This window comes from Lissotriton vulgaris, chromosome 2_1 (assembly GCF_964263255.1).
Source record: "Lissotriton vulgaris chromosome 2_1, aLisVul1.2, whole genome shotgun sequence".
In the NCBI taxonomy this organism is placed as follows: domain Eukaryota; kingdom Metazoa; phylum Chordata; class Amphibia; order Caudata; family Salamandridae; genus Lissotriton; species Lissotriton vulgaris.
The window spans coordinates 2,063,841,192-2,063,859,015 of record NC_141687.1 but is presented as its reverse complement, the minus strand read 5'-3'; the positions used below and the strand labels follow the sequence as shown (position 1 = coordinate 2,063,859,015).

The 17,824-nt window shown below is 45.4% G+C and overlaps 1 protein-coding gene across 2 annotated transcripts in view; it reads right to left on the bottom strand.

Annotated features, from left to right (window-relative positions):
- The window catches only part of DMXL2 (Dmx like 2), a 2,078,996-nt gene that overhangs the window by 938,757 nt on the left and 1,122,415 nt on the right, over window positions 1–17,824 (bottom strand). For both annotated transcript variants that reach the window (XM_086958287.1, XM_086958289.1), the window contains exon 28: window positions 12,180–12,428. In XM_086958287.1, coding sequence (XP_086814413.1) covers window positions 12,180–12,428 — 249 coding nt within the window. The remainder of the gene's footprint in view (window positions 1–12,179; window positions 12,429–17,824) is intronic.

Below are 17,824 nucleotides of genomic sequence, written 5' to 3'. Positions count from 1 at the left end.
TGTAATCACCCTTTGCTTTAGATATAGTATCCCTATATCTAACCCTAAAATGGACACATATCCTCCTATCAGTCACTCCTATGGCAGGCCTTATCAATCCTGAAGGCAGAGTGCTTGGAATTATGTGAGATGGTGCTCTAGCATGAGCTGAGCCTGTCTGCAGCTTTCGGAACCAAGTCCTTTAGCTGTTCCCATGATAACGCTATACCATATACTCCTAAGTGCATTATAATCCTCGCGGTTATTCCTAACTTTGGTATAGCATGATCAAAACATGTCGAGTAAGGTGTCATACGAATTGGAATACTACTCCCTCGCCAATTCTGGCGACGGGGGTAGCATTCCACCCTTCTAGAGGGACATGAGATGTATGTAACTGTGAACCTCGGTTAAAGTTAACTCGAGCCTCAGCATCACAAAATGGATGCTGCCACCACAGACACAAGTCTGACCTCCTGCTGCTGGGAGTCCTTCCAGCGAGGGAGGTTTGGACAAAGGGTTTCCTGCCTTGGGAGGTGCTAGCACCACCCCAGACAGGATTTTGTGTATTAGGTAGGACAGGGCTGAAAGGAATGAGACATGCCTGGGGCACACAAGGTGTCCCTGTGCATACACCGGTCAAACCAGTTCCTGCGGCACTCCAGCCCCAGAGCTGGCGCAATACAGGACAAAGGATAGGGGGTGTAACCACCCCCCTTCCTGGTCCCACCCAGAGGAGAGACCTAGTCGTAGTGCAGCCCCCTTTAGCCGGATAAAGGTAGGAGCTGGTCCCATTCCAAATTAGATTATCCTGAACAACTTTACAAGAAGAAACTCTGGACTTCGACGTTCTGCTCCACAGAAGACTGAAGAAATCTCCCTTGTGGGCAAGGAGTGCCCACCCTGCACAAGCAGGCACCATCAGCGTCCAGCGGCTTCCCTTTGTCGTCTTCCTTCCAGGATCCAGACTTCAGAGCCCGACGAGACCCGGATTCCCAGACCTCTCTGACCTCTACCTACATCTGCAGCACAGCTGAGATCGGTGGGTGCGACGAGACACGTGGGACCGGCCATCTTGAAAGAAGCAGCACTTCGCTCCAGCACGACTTCCGAGGTATCCTTGTCCAAGTGCTTTGGGGACTGAGAAGCCCCGTCCCCGAGTAGCTCCTGCACCGAAGACCAGCCCTCCAGCATCCACGAGATCTGCATGGGGCTCTTCTGCCTGTTTGCTGCTCGACGCGTTGTCTGGTCACTTGCCGGCTGGCTAGTGACCTCCTAGACGACGAACTCAGAAATCTTCACTGCTGGTCGGGTTGCTCCAGACTGGCCCTTGCTCCCTTCCAAAAGAGGAGCACCCCGGACCCTCCTGGTCCACTCCAGACGCCGTTTCCACTTACCGCGTGGGTTGCCTTTGCCAAGGCCTGTTGACTCCGAATCCGAAGACGACACCGCCGACAGCGAGAGCCTGCGTGGGACAGCTCGTGCCTCCATCCTGGTCGTCGAAGACACCACCTGGTCCACGTGGCTGCCGAGACAAGCATCCACCTTCACCTGATCGCGACGACGACATCTGGTTCCACTCCAGTCACTGGCTAGTGACTTTGAACATTGTCCCCTCTGCTTTCAGGTTCTTCTTTTCACTGATCCACCCTTGGATCACACCGGACATCTTCCTCCTGACCGCCTGCAGCATCTTTTCCTCTAGGCTCCATAGACTTCAACGCCGGAACCCGACACAACTTGGCACCTATGCACCCGCAGCCTGTGGGTGAGGTAACATGAGCATTTCGGTGCTCAAGGGTAGTTTGACTCTCCTAGTGTCCAGTTCGACATTTGTTTGGTCCTATCTAGTCAGGGACGTCCGTACTCACCTTTTTATTAAAACTGTACTGTCCATAGACGTTTGTACGCATCTCGCGTGTGAGTTCTCACTCTGCACACGCGCTCCGTGGGCCTCCTATTACCTACCTCAAGTTGGTATAGCGTGGTCCCAGTGATCCTACAGCCTCTGGACAGCTCCATTCCTATTATTGACTTTCACATTCCACTTACTTAGTATATGGTTTGTCGTGCACCTAGGGCACCATTGTAAATCGTGCAACTTAAACGTATTTTTCCTAAGAGTTTGTCATGTGCTTAGCCCTCTGACCTCATAAAGAGTTCAGAGGTGTATGTTAGTTAATAAATACCTGTTTATTTTCATAACAACCTGTGTGGTGTCCTTTCACTTGGTATTCAAGGGGTTATATGTGGTAAAACAGCTGGCTTCACATGCCAAAAGAGTTTAGCCTAAAGACTGCTTTGTCCATGCTACCATTAGGATAGCTGGTCTATAAGGTTGACTTACAAACAATCACCATAAGGGTTGTTTGGACTGATACAAGGTGATCACTAGAACTAGTGAGCATCATATATCAGGCCAACTTCTCACAAAGACCATCAATAAACAGCTGACTGCTTTCCTCGAGGCATACAACTCACTCGACCCATCCCAGTCCGGATTCCGAGCCAACCACAGCACCAAGGCTGCCCTCATAGCAGCCACCGACATCAGGACCCTGATGGACAACGGAGAAACAACCGCCCTCATCTTCCTGGACCTCTCGGCAACCTTCGATACCGTATGTCATCGCACCCTAATACCCCGCCTCTACAACACTGGGATCCAAGAAAAGGCCCTGGACTGGATCACCTCGTTCCTCTCCGACAGAACCCAGAGAGTCCGCCTCCTTCCCTTCCGCTTAGAAGCCACCGAGATTATCTGCGGCGTACCCCAAGGCTCCTTACTCAGCCCAACCCTCTTCAATATCTACATGAGCTCCCTCGCCACCATCGCACGCAAACACAACATCATCTCCTACGCCGACGACACCCAGCTGATACTCTCCCTCACCAAAGACCCAGCCACTGCCAAAACCAACCTACAGGAAGGAATGAAAGACATTGCAGAATGGATGAAACTCAGCCGCCTGAAGCTGAACTCAGACAAGACGGAGATCCTCATCCTCGTACAATCCCCATCCGCCTGGGACGACTCCTGGTGGCCCCCAGCACTGGGCTCCGCACCGACACCCTCGGACCACGCACGCAACCTGGGATTCATCCTGGACTCCTCCCTCACGATGACCAAGCAAGTCAACGCCGTCTCGTCATCATGTTTCAACACCCTGCGCATGCTCCGAAAGATCTTCCGGTGGATCGCCACCGAAACCAGAAAGACGGTCACCCAGGCCCTCATCACCAGCCGACTGGACTATGGAAACGCCCTATACACAGGAACCACCGCCAAACTACAGAAACTACTACAACGCATACAAAACGCCTCCGCACAACTCATCCTCGACATCCCTCGCCACAGCCACATATCCGCCCACCTGAGAAACCTGCACTGGCTCCCCGTCAACAAGAGGATCACCTTCAGGCTCCTCAGCCACGCACACAAAGCGCTCCACGACATAGGCCCCGAATATCTCAACCGCCTCTCGTTCTACACTCCCACCCGCCAGCTCCGCTCCGCCAGCCTCGCCCTCGTTCCACGGATTTGCAGAATCTCAGCAGGAGGAAGATCATTCTCCTACCTGGCAGCCAAAACATGGAACTCCCTCCCCACACACCTAAGAATGACCCAGGACCACCTCACCTTCAGGAAACACCTCAAGACCTGGCTTTTTGAGCAGTAGCAGCAGAACCCCCCCCCCCCCCCACACACACACACACACACAAACAATAGACAATTGCAAATTAAGCACTAATACTCTGGAAGAGGATGTTTCTTCTACTGCTGGCTCAGGTGGCGAGTCTAGCTCAGTCTCAGGGGATGTATCTAGCCCACTGGCATTTTGTAACTCCAGTTATTGCCTAGCATCAATATAGTGAGGGGGGAGCATGTTGTCTGCATCTCTGCTATCATCCGTGCCATGGAGAACATTTTGCAAAACTTGAATTGTGTCACAGTTGGTTCCAAACAAAGTCTCCAACCTCCTATTGTACGGTCATTGACAATTAGAGTCTGGATGTACCTTTGTGTTCCCTTACCGTGACACGGGCTAGGAAAAAGCCAGTGAGGGCTGTGGGTTAGATACCAATATCAGGATCGAGTCGGGGGGCTAGTGCCGGTGGCACCAGAGAAAGCCTGAAGTCTCTGAAAAAGTTGGAGAATGGCCTCCTTAAAGTCTGGACATTGCTGCAGGGTTGGCAATGGCCCAGTGCATTTAGGGCACACAGGGACCAACTGCAGGTCAGAGGCAGATACTTGTGGTTCAACTGTTATCGGCCAAAGGGTCTGTGAATGCTTCTTAAGAAAAGCAAGGAGAACTATTGGCAATAAGAATAAAATTTCTAAATGGAGCATTTCCTACTATGGGAGAATCTGGTGGCAGATAATTTGGCGATGAATTTAATAACATCTGGCAAGATTTACATTTCTAAGGAAGTGGATGACGTGATGCTTAGGTTATGCAATATCTAAAGAAGAATGGATGGATGGATGCTAATGTTCACGTGAAGGAGTTATGTGCAAAAAGACTTAAGTGGTTACCAGTTTGGGTATTTTTGGACACGTGTTTCTGGATTGGCCGTATTTCTGGATGTTTGACCAAAATCAGAGCGTAACATGTCAGTTTGTGGTGTCTGGAAATGCAGGTCAAAGCCTTTTCAGGTTCAGCACCATTCCCAGACAGCAGGTGCATTCACAAAATTTGTCAGCCCAGTAACTCCTAGAAAGAGGCAATCAAAGCGTGGGAGAGAAGTGCCCAGAATATCAGCACCCGTTTCTCCAGAATGCTTTATAATAAATTCCATGCATAATCACAGATACGTATGTGCAGGGCTTTAAGAGCGATAAAAAAATTGGGTGGTCTCTCAAAGGGGCGTGGCCAATGTAATTAAAGTTTAAAGAAGAGAGCCACCCAATAATCCCACCAGGACTGGGTAATATCAGATAGATAAGCAAAATGTCCAGGTAGGAATCATTCGAAATAACCACTTTCCATTTATAAGTGTCACCTGAGTGATCACGTAAATTAGTAGAGTAACCAAAGGGCTTATATCAAAAATATATTCAGTTTATTTTTGATTCTCAATTTTTAGTTTTCAACATATGCAAAAAATTTCAGAACTGGCAACAGACAGACTAGCATAAAATGTAAACTGATGGTAGTCTACACACACCTACAGCATAGTATGTGGCTATATTCTATAAACCACATCAAAGTAAATATTTACACATAAAAATTCACAAATCAATTTCAACAGTGAATTATACAGTGTATAGCATGTCAGGTGTCAAGCGTCGACGTTTCGGTCCATGCTGGTCAAGTTGATCCGTTGGACCATCTTCAGGACAACAGACGTTGCACAGCAATGTCTAATACAAACACAATAATGATAACAATGATAAACCCTGAGGCACACGGAGACCAATATTCAGCTCAAAATGAAAACCAACACAAAAAACCAACAAAGTGTAGACCAAATCCCGAGTTAGATAATCTCACCGCAAGTAACACTCACAGTAAGCACACATGAGTGCATTCAGGATTAGTGGGGTGAAGTATATCTGTGACTTATACCATAGAACTCAACGCATGCAACAGTAGCCGCGTGAAACCACAAGTGAACAAAATAGTGGGCTAATGTATCTATAACTAGTTCCAGAAGTTCTAAAAACCAGAAAAACTGAGCAATACTTACAAGGGACAGATAAAACGCCACCCAGGTCGTTCTGTCAATAAATCAAAACAATATCACATAAATTTGCAAAGGGACATTTCTAAAAACTGCATACTGCAGCGTTACCCTGCACCAATACACCAATACAGCAAATAGCCAGAGACCAACTCACATATGAAGCTGTCGCCACGAGATCTATAAATAAATAACAAGGGGAACATTAACGAGTCCGCCTGCACAACCAAGCATGTAGCAAAACAAACAGCGGACCTGGCTTCAAAAACGAGGCAGGAGTGGGGAACTTACTGTAACAGCAGCAATACGCCGGCTCAAAGAGTCCGTGCAGAGTTCCCGGTGAATACTCGGGACGCCAGGGAATCGCCACCTCTCACGTGGTTAAGTAGAAAATGACGACAACGCGGCCCGTTAGAGCGGCGGCCATCTTAGCCTAGTCAGAAAGGGCAGTAGGGTAAACTAAGCATTACAATGCTAACAAATAAAGAAAGCAAGCGGTCAACTAAGTGCCGAAATCGTGTCTATACTCAAGTTACACCCACTGTAGTATTTAACGACTAAAATTAAAGATATCAAAAAATATATTGAAGTACTTTGGCCTCCCGGAAATAATCCTCCCTTCTGGTACAATTCCTCCGGATGCGGAGGAACTGGCCAAAAGGGAGGTTATCCCGTAAACTGCGGGGATGATGGCTGCTATATTTTAGAAGTGTGTTTCGAGCCGTCGGTTTGGTATATAAACAGACGGCCAGATAACCTCCCTTTTGGCCAGTTCCTCCGCATCCGGAGGAATTGTACCAGAAGGGAGGATTGGTGCAGGGTAACGCTGCAGTATGCAGTTTTTAGAAATGTCCCTTTGCAAATTTATGTGATATTGTTTTGATTTATTGACAGAACGACCTGGGTGGCGTTTTATCTGTCCCTTGTAAGTATTGCTCAGTTTTTCTGGTTTTTAGAACTTCTGGAACTAGTTATAGATACATTAGCCCACTATTTTGTTCACTTGTGGTTTCACGCGGCTACTGTTGCATGCGTTGAGTTCTATGGTATAAGTCACAGATATACTTCACCCCACTAATCCTGAATGCACTCATGTGTGCTTACTGTGAGTGTTACTTGCGGTGAGATTATCTAACTCGGGATTTGGTCTACACTTTGTTGGTTTTTTGTGTTGGTTTTCATTTTGAGCTGAATATTGGTCTCCGTGTGCCTCAGGGTTTATCATTGTTATCATTATTGTGTTTGTATTAGACATTGCTGTGCAACGTCTGTTGTCCTGAAGATGGTCCAACGGATCAACTTGACCAGCATGGACCGAAACGTCGACGCTTGACACCTGACATGCTATACACTGTATAATTCACTGTTGAAATTGATTTGTGAATTTTTATGTGTAAATATTTACTTTGATGTGGTTTATAGAATATAGCCACATACTATGCTGTAGGTGTGTGTAGACTACCATCAGTTTACATTTTATGCTAGTCTGTCTGTTGCCAGTTCTGAAATTTTTTGCATATGTTGAAAACTAAAAATTGAGAATCAAAAATAAACTGAATATATTTTTGATATAAGCCCTTTGGTTACTCTACTAATTTACGTGATCACTCAGGTGACACTTATAAATGGAAAGTGGTTATTTCGAATGATTCCTACCTGGACATTTTGCTTATCTATCCAATGTAATTAAAGGCGTGGCTTAAAACGCCAGGAGTCATATAGGAGGGGTACCAGTCGTGAAAAGGTTTAAGGGAACAGACCCTGTGAATTTTGCCAAGTTTCTGATGAAAAATGCAACAACACATATAGGACGCACGCAGAGCTAAAGAACGTTCACGTCGTTTCACAAACAGAAGCACAAGAATGCACACACACACACAGAAACTGGCACACACAGAAACAAGGACGCAAGCAGGGGGGTAGTGAAACGTATAAATAAGCACACACAATGACAGAAACACAGGAACGGACACAAGAACACATGTAGACACACACGGGGAACGAACACAGGAAAATAAACTTACATTCATAAACGGGGACACATCCACACACAATTAGGAACAAAGTCATGGATGTAAACACACAAACAAGCAAGGACACTTACACAGGGGCAAACAACACTGCAGAGACGCTCGAAAGCACAAACAAATTAGACAATAATAGGGACATCAGTACATACACAAATACACGGCAGGCAAATAGGGATGGACAAAAAAATAAGCAGCCACACACAGGATGGACAAGGACAAAAAGGTACCAGGAAACAGGAAATCAGACAATGGCACATACCTACAGACACAGACCGGTGCATCGAAGGAGTCACGCAATGAATGCACGCAGAGACAAGAACACACACAATAAGAGCGACACAGTGGGATGCACACGCAGGGACAGGCTTGTGCACAGAAAGAAAATACATAAGGATCAATACATGTAGAAACGCACGCACAGACATGCAAACAGGAAAAAAACTGCACACAGGGACAAGAACACACTCAGTAACAGTCGCACAAAAGGATGCACTCAGTAACACCCAGAGACAGATGCACACGTAAAGAAAATACAAAAGGAGCAGTGCATAGAGGAATGTGCACAGGGACACGCAAACACGAACAAATTCACACAGAGACAATAACAGGCACAATAACAGTCGCACACAGAGTGAAGAACAGAGAAGGACAGAGGGTCACGCTTGAAAATTGAAAAGCCTTCAATTGCAGGAAACACACACCCTATCAGAGAAGAATGTTTGAGGCTTGAAGAAGTAAACAAGTGGGAGGGTCGGACTTACTCATTAACAGGGGTGTCTGTCACAGACTGGGAACATGTAGCACTAAAAATACACAAGTCACTATTCTCCACTGCACCAACCAGGATTCCATTCTGTGGCCCTTTGGTTACAGACACAGACCTTTGTAGTGCATTAACCTATAGAGGTTTCATAATGTAATATATTGCATTTCTCACTGATTAACTTAGCTTGCAGTTATTTTTCATTTTTAACCATGACAATCAAACTTCTCCCTGGAAAGTGACCTCCAGGGGCATGTGGGAAACCCTGGACAAAAGCTTGATCCCGTATGAACCACCATAAGGAACTTCAAAGCGTAATTGGAATTAACCAAGACACCTAGTGAAACCAAAGAGACCAGGTTATGGGAAAGAGCTTGCCCCGGACAGTCGGAACGATATTGTTTGATTTACATCTGTCCTATCCTTCTACTAAATTAGTCTACCATACAATAGTACAGGAATCATTTTCATATGTAAGACTGTCAACAAGTCTTGTGGGTAACCCCAAAGATCTTAATTTTATAGTTCTTCGTTATTTTTAACTGATTTCATAGAAGCCTTTGCACAAACATGTGAGCTGATACACAGAGAGCAGGTGGAGTGCTCACACCAATCACAAGCTGCCCACCATGTTCCTGACCCTTGTGGGTCATGTTTTGTGCATGCTGCTCTTGCATCAGACGTGCACAGCACTCGCCGGGTTGAAGGATGTGAATATTTGCCTTCTGTGCACTGTCCCTGTGCACATCAACACTGCGCTAATGTAGACAACAGTTTCCGACTGGAAGGTAGCCAGTGACCTATTGGGGCCTCTGGCGGAATGGGGTGGAGGCGGGGAGACCTTCCAGGTACTCTCCTTCCCATGTCTTCTTGTGCGCCCCCCTGGAGATGAAGCCGATTACAGATGTGCCGCCTTGCTGGCAGTTTCAAATTGACCCTCCAACCAGGGTTGCTTTATTTAAACAAACATGGATTCTGTGTGTGAAGGAAGGGGTGCAACTCTCATAATACGGGCCCCAGACTTGAGGGAGCAGGGCAGAGACTATGCGGCAGTCAGGAAGCTAACAAATAAGAGATTAGGGAATTATCTCACACTCTGCATCTGTGAACATCAGCAATGGCTAGTTTTTTGTGCCTTGAGCCCCAGTGACTATGTGAAAATGTAGCTGAAATAGCAATGCGTATCTGCAGGCATTTCCTGTTAATTGTTAGCTTTGCCTGTGGCTCGGTTTACTGTAAAGATGGCTAGAGAGCAGGTGGTCTGTGTTTCAAGGGCAAGAAACTTTAGCATCCTGTGATTAAAACCAGCTGCCAGACAGACACTGTGGTTGTGGGGCATCCTGAAGGGACATCACCCTGTGATTATCAGCCCTTTCACACACAGAACTGTATCCCGATTCCCGATAGAGACAGCAGCGAAGCCCAGACACCTGCAGCTAACCAGAAGTAAGCAGCACGAAACAGCAATGTGCTTCACACACAAACTCTAACCTAAGTTAAAGAACAGAACGGAAAAACCTACAATGTCTGTAGGGTTGCTACCAAAAAATGAATGTCGAAAAAATGTGAGGGGTCAAAGTAGACCAGTATCTTCTGCCAGTGAACTCCTCGGGTGTTCTTTAATTCTATGAAAGGGTCATTGATCATTATAGGCTCCATTTGCCTTGGCATTCACTCTGATTCGAAGAGGAATCTCCATCTAAGCCTTGTGAGTATCAGTAATGTAATGACAGACAGACGTGGGGGTGGGGGCGGAGGGCAGGCAGGCTGGATGATAGTTTAGATAGATAGACAAATGGAAGTTTACGTTCGGAAACTAAAACTCTGCCTCGAACCCGTGCGCCCCTTTATCCAGGAAGATAAAGCACACTCTTGACGTACTTACAATGTGTCGACAGCCAAGCTGCCAGTGATCTGCAAAGTTCATTGTCTGGGATAATGTCACCCTGGACCGTAGCCAAGAAGACTGACCCTTGACATCTTTCTGAAAAACACAATTGTGTCTGGGAACCGTGGAGCAACGGAAACCCATAGCGCTTTGTTACCAATTATGGAAACAAGGCGCACTGAGGCAAGAAGAGATGCTTTCATAGAGTGGGCCTCCTGGGTCATCACCTACGATGCTTTTGGACCACGACCTTCTCCTATACCTATCTGGCATTAGTGGTGTGCGCAGTGAAGGCTGGGAGACCGCATCCTTTGGGAATGCACGTCTGAATGCGCTAAAAGGTGTCAGACCTGTCACTATCCGTTCTGGTTTCATGTTCATGTTCACTACAATAGTATGTTATAGCCAGCAGGTCAGTGCTAGGTATATTTCCTGAACTTAGTATGATGTCAGGAGTAGTATTTTAACTAGAAAATAAGTTAATTTATTTTAAAACAGTACCATGCGGCCGCGAAAGTGAAAGTGATGGCAATTGCGGGCTGTAAGGGTTCCCGCGAGCGATGCACTTAATGACCCATGACGGAGGAAAGCCAGATGGCGGCTGCGCGCGTGCACGTGCACACACACATAAGCTTGAGGCCAGCAAAAGCGTGTGGGTAGCACTTTTGAAACCCACCAACTAAATGTCTCGCAGAGCAGCGCATGCATGCGCTGGACCAGCGAGACCTAAAAATGACTCTCTTTAAAGGTTTTCCCTTCCTCTACACGCTAACATGGCATGACGTCATGCCGAAACCTCTCCAATAGTGAGCAGTGTGAGCACGCACACATCAATGTGCCTGCTGTCACTGCAGTTCGGAGAAAAACGGAACCGCCCGAGCCCGATAGAGGCCCGTTTCGAGGCCCCCTTTAAAAAACCAGGCCCACTTTAAGCTCTGTGTATGTGTAAATTAAAGAGATTAAATATGTGTTTGTGTAAACTAAAGAACTAAATATATATTCACAGCATTTACCATAATGCATCTGGAGAACTGTGAACTAGTATGGAATAGTTTGGAATCGTATTGTTTAAAGATGTTTAACCTGCAATGTTTTTGATCCAATAAATCATGGGAATTCATCTGTTTCTGTAGCTGTTCTTCAATAACTTTATTATAACTTTAATACTCTTCAGCTCTACTGAGAGTTAAGGATATTGGGTCGCAGTAATGGCAGGAATAGAATTATAACTTTTGGGCAATAACAAATAAGAATCAGGCTTTCTGTGTTGATTCATACACGTTTTTCACCGGGCGACTTTGCCTGCTCTAAGACGTGAAATCTTTGGGGAAATAAATCAGACATATGGTGTTATTATGGGCTGCTTACCTCGCCTAAATTAGGTCACAAATGTAGGGGCCAAGACTGTTTGCTCTCACAGTCCAGTGGGAAGTTGCAATGAATGGACATGAACACAAGCTTGGCAAAGTGAGTGAGAGAGTGTGTGTGTGTGAGTGAGTGAGTGAGTGAGTGAGTGAGTGAGTGAGTGAGTGAGTGAGTGAGTGAGTGAGTGAGTGAGTGAGTGAGTGAGTGAGTGAGTGAGTGAGTGAGTGAGTGAGTGAGTGAGTGAGTGAGTGAGTGAGTGAGTGAGTGAGTGAGTGAGTGAGTGAGTGAGTGAGTGAGTGTGTGTGTGTGTGGGTGTGTGTGTGTGTGCGCGCGCACGTGTGTCGGGGGAACTTACACGTTTCCAAAACGCAATACCCATAACCTATCTGCAGTTGTAGAGCCAAACCAGGTGCGACAGTCCTTTTGTGATTGAACAATGCAAACATGCTATGTTTATATAATTGATTACCTGGAACATTTTCTGCTACTCTTCTGGGCTTTACAACAACCTTTACTCCGCCCCCAAAAACAGCAGCCCACATTCGACTGTTAAGTGGATGAGCTGCTATACGGAACAATTCATTGCTATTATCAGTCGAAAGTGCATGTATTAGCAAGCTAAGATAGACTGCCACAACTGCTTCACAAAGCATTATGTTTAACTTTGGTTGATCTTCATCTTGTGCAGAAGTTAGTAGGTTTATAAGTGAGCTCACACCTGCAAAAACAGAAAAAATAGAAGCAATCATTTATAATATCTTGTAAAGATTAATAAAGCTAAACTATTAATACATTTGCACTAGTACATATCTTTGCAAAATGTGTACATCGCATGTTTCTTTAGATATTGAATAAATACCTGTCACACCTAGTTTTTCATTCTGTTTCAAACGTTTCATTAGATTATGAAATAACGATTCTACTCAGAGATTTCCACTGATATCTGGCTCGCAATGTTTGACCTTGTTCGAGGAAAAGCATAAAATGTCAAATATATCTATTACGTTTTCTCCTATCAGCTAATTAAAATATGTTTGTTGACCTTCCACGTTTTTAAATTAAAGCCTTTTCACCTTTTCTACCATCAGTCATAGGTCGGCATTTTGCTTTCTCCCTTGACCCATCCATGTGTTTGCCTGCCAGAAGAGGGAAAGTCACCTACACTTGTTTGGGTAACTCTCTTGTACGTGTTATATGGGGTATAAATGTTGGCCGAATGCTATAGAAATCATAATTTCTATTGACTGACTGTACTACATATTTGGGTATGCTACCATTACTTCAGCATTGTTACATAGGGATTGTAAGAAATTGCAGTATTAGTTGAGGAGGGTGAGAACCCAACTCAAATAATAATCACAATTGTCTAGATAAGCCACACAAGTGACTAAAGAAATCTGTGGTATTACACTTCTGGTAGCTTGGCACTAATCAGTCAAGCTTAACTTAGATGGCAATGTGTAAAGTATGTATGCGGTACTCAAACAGAGTGAAAACACAACACAAGAACATTTAAATACAACATAATATTTTAATAAATAAAATGACACAAAAACAATAAAAATCCAATAAGCAGAACAGGGGATATTCATTTTTAAACTTGGATTAAAAATAGTACCAAAAAGCACAAAGCACCAACAACAGTTATCTAGTCGTGCTACACCAAGTCAAAGTCAAAAGTTAAGACTGCGCACGATGAGTGCAGGTCAGAAACAGAGACCACGTTCTTTCAGATGGAAAGTTAACCTTCTGACTTAGAAACTTTTTTGGAGAAACAATGGTCGTCAGTGGGGCAAGATAGATTCGAAGCAGGACTCAAAGACAGCGAGATGCTGAAAAGCAAGGTCCAGGTGTAGTCTTTGTCAAAGACAGAAAAACTCCGAGCGGAAGATGTCTGAAGTCCTTGCCCAGGATGGCCTTGAAGTCAATAGATTGCTGCTTGGCGTCAGTGCCAAGGAAGCCCTTTAGGATTCAGAATCAAAAACTTTTCTGGAAGTTGGATCTCCTTCAGCTGGGCAAAATAGCGATTTGAGGCCGACCCGCACTTCACCGGTGGGCCAGGTGACAGTTGGGCACTGGCGGGAAAGTCTTTTGGTTTTACATAGGTAGAAGGCGCCTGTCTCAAAGTGCCATTTCCAAAATAATAATATAAAATCTAACTTGACCATTAGTTGGATTTTAAATGACTATTACAATGAGTTCTTGAACCATTTTTGCAGCTACTAATCCCAAATTGAATTTAGCACTTATTAAATGTATAGAGTAAAAAAGTGTTAATCCATGACCGAACCAGACTTGCAGTAAGAGCTGCAACCAGACGTATGGGGGCGGGGGGGAGAATTGCAATTTTAAAAAACTTGCCTTTTGCAGCCATTCGCTGCCTCTCCTCCGCCCTCGTAATCTTGTTCCGGCTGGCAGCAGCAGGAAGCGCTCAGGAAGGCAGGCTCCCCTGAGCCAATTACAACGCTGAAATGGAGCATTGAGATTGGTCTGCGCACCAACTGCAACAGGAAGCCTGTGCATGTTCCTGACCAGGCTACCTAATGCAAAAAGAACAATTGATTGACAGAATGCAGAACAATGTCATACATTCACCCCAGTACAGAGATCTGGGCTAAATCCATCATTTTTCTGCTCACCATGCCATTCCACTTTGGACCCAGCCGTATGCAAATCAGTCTTAACCGTGCACCCAATGGGAACAGTTCAGCCCGAACTGCCAGGCCAGGTCCTCCCTGGACTGGAAACAAGCATCCTAGGACCGGTTTCGGGCTTTCAACCCTCATCAGCTAGGACAGCTGGACTCCAGTGGCATGGAGAGCACAGGACCCATGCCTGGGCATACCCGTCCCACTCGAGGTGACAAAAGCAAAAAGAACAATTGATGGACAGAATGCAGAACAATGTTATACATTCACCCCTGTTCAGAGATCTGGGCCTAAATCCATTATTTTTTTTCTCACCATGCCATTCCAGTTTGGACCCAGCCATATGCAAATCAGTCTTGACCCTGCGCCCAATGGGAAGAGCCCAGCCCGAACTGCCTGCCAGGCCAGGTACTCCCTGGACTGCAAACAAGCATCCTATGACAGGTTTCGGGCATTCAGCCATCATCAGCCAGGACAGCTTGGCTCCAGTGGCACGGAGAGCACGGGACCCACGCCTGGGCAATACAGCCTGGTAGGAACATGCAAAGTGAGCATTAACTGTTTGGTCGGTCCAAGAGAGCCGGACAAACAATTCATGCGCAGTTAGGGAGTGCACACCACTCCTCCCCTGCTCTGGCCAGCCCCACCCCACCACTGACTACAATAGGAAAAGTAAAATGAAAATAACAATATGTTATTATAATTTTACTTTACCTTTTGAGCAGTAAGGAGAGGCTCCAGGAGCCGCCACTGCAGACTTACCAGAGTGAAGTGGAAGTTTTTCGGTACCAGGACAGGTGAAACATGAAAAATACATGTCCTACAGTATAACTGTCATGCACCCTGCCCAGTGGTCATTTAGGGCCCACCTTAGGGGTGACTTATTTGTTTTAAAAAAAGGTTTAGGCCTGTGAAAAGGTTTGTTTGCCAGGTCAAAAGGACAGTTTTAATACTGCACATTCAGGCTGTGATGGGCATGGAGATATGTTTTACAGTGCCACATTAGTATGTGGCATATATAGTGCAGCAGGCCACTAGTAGCATTAATTAACTGGCCCTGTGTACAATTTCTACCATATACTAGGGGATTATAATTATATTGTGTCAATTAGGAGTATGCCAATTTTACAATATTTATAGAGGAGAGCACATGCACTTTGCCATTGGTTAGCAGGGTGTAAAGGCACAGTGATGTGGCCAACAAAAACTGTGTTAACCAGAGAAGACACAAAATCTAGGGTGACCCAATAGAAATAGCAAATTTATAATGGGGAGCCATTACACTAAGGTCATTACAGCGAGGGGCTTTTGTATGATAAGGTAACCTTCCATTACAAATGTGTTTTAAATCGAGTAGGTAATTAAGTTAATGTTTAATTGTAGCAAGACATGTATATATCTTTTTTTACTGAAAAAAATAACGCCTAAAGGGACATTATAGTTAGGTGAAAATGTCATACTGTTTTAAACTAAAAAAGAAAAAAAACTTAGATTCACCAGTTATAGTGATCTCAAGTAACTGCTACTTGTGCCCTAAAGTAATTATAACTCGTGCTCTAAAGTAACTATAAATCGCATCCCTACAATACAGTGTCGTCACAATGATGTAATGTCAGATGTTATAGTCATTTTATCAATGTCAAAGAACATATCACAAGTGTTGTAATATGGGCGATAATTATCTTTGTACTGCGAGGGCATTTGTTCTAGCCCAAGAAAAAAAAAAATTGGGCTCCAGGTAGGGCCACACACCAGCCCTAGTGGGGGGAGGGTATTCGTACCTAATCCCCTTCCATCTGTTTCTCAAGTTTTTTTCAGGACAAGGGACTGAGTCCCCAAGTCCTAAGATGGCAGCTGCCACATCGTTGTTGATGTGGTGGCAGCCAATCAGATCGCATCTTTAGATCTGTTGGCTCCATGGATTCTTTGCAGCATACAATATCTATACATTTTGAGCCTTAATTTCTCGTGCACTAAGGTAACTATAACTTGCGCAAACGTAGCAGTGATATTATCAATGATGAGATACAAGATGTTATGAGTGAAGTAATAAGTGAGGTAATGCACAAGTTACTTACTTGTGTAACAATATATCTGTAAGAGACATCAGTTAGTGATAGATTCCTTACCTTAGATAAACCCCCATGCATCAGACTGGATCCGGAAAGTTTTCGTCAGCAGTACCCCTGCTCGTCGGCAGAAGGCGTCGTGCGGCTCCGCGTGCATCGATGGCGCTGCAATGACGTCACTGGTGCTACTTAGACGCGCCCAAGCACGTTGACGTCAGTTCTGTACACAACTTTTTGCGCCAGGAACGCAGAGCCATGCAAGATACTGAACACTGGTGCATTGAAACTATTGCCCTAAAAGGAAGACCTTAACCCTAGAAATCGGTTTGCATAACGGGGAGGATGGGTGGGGCGGTAAGGAATCTATCACTAACTAATGTCTCTTACAGATATATTGTTACACAAGTAAGAAACTTGTGCATCTGAAAGAGACACGTTAGTGATAGATTCCTTACCTTAGTATAGATCCCCCAGCAATACCAACTCCGGTGGTGGGTCTGCAAACCAAGATCACATCAGAAAGTCACGGAAAACAGAACGGCCAAAGAAGCTGAATCACCGGACTCGACAATGCTTGGTAAAAGTGTGCAGCGAGGCCCACGTGGCTGCCTGACAGATGTCTTGCAGGGGGACACCCCGTCCCAATGCAGTAGTAGCTGCTGTCGCCCTGGTAGAATGGGCGCGCAACCCCATTGGAGGTTCCTTTTTAGCCAGAGAATAACAGGCCGTGATACAAAAGACTACACAGCGGGATATAGTCCTCTTGTGCACAGCCAGGCCTTTCTTGGCACCTAATAGCCAACAAAGAGCTGGTCATCCACCCGGAACTGTTGTGTGCGATTCAGGTAAAATGAGAGTGCACATTTTGGGTCCAGACGGTGGAGCCTCTCTTCCGCTCTGGAAGGGTGCGGAAAGAAAGTGGGCAAGGTGATAGTCTGCCCGATGTAAAAGGCAGTGACAACCTTTGGCATGAAGGAAGGACGAGTGCGAAGCACAACCTTGTCCGGATGAACCGACCGAAAAGGAGGCTTACAGGAAAGAGCCTGGAGCTCACTCACACGCCTAGCAGAGGTGATTGCAACCAGGAAAGCAGTTTTCAAAGTTAATAAACTAAGTGGACAGTTGTGAAGCGGCTCAACGGGGGCGCACATCAAATAGGTAAGAACCAGATTCAAGTCACACTGTGGCATTACAAACGGAATAGGAGGGAAAAGGTGAGTAACGTCTGTGAGAAGTTGGCCTGATATGTGATGTCCACTATTCTAGTGGGCACCCTGTATCAGTCCAAACAACCCTTATGGTGATGGTTGTAAAGTCAACCTTATAGACCAGCTATCCTAGTGGTAGCACGGACAAAGCAGTCTTAGGCTAATACTTCGGAGAGCATGTGAAGCCAA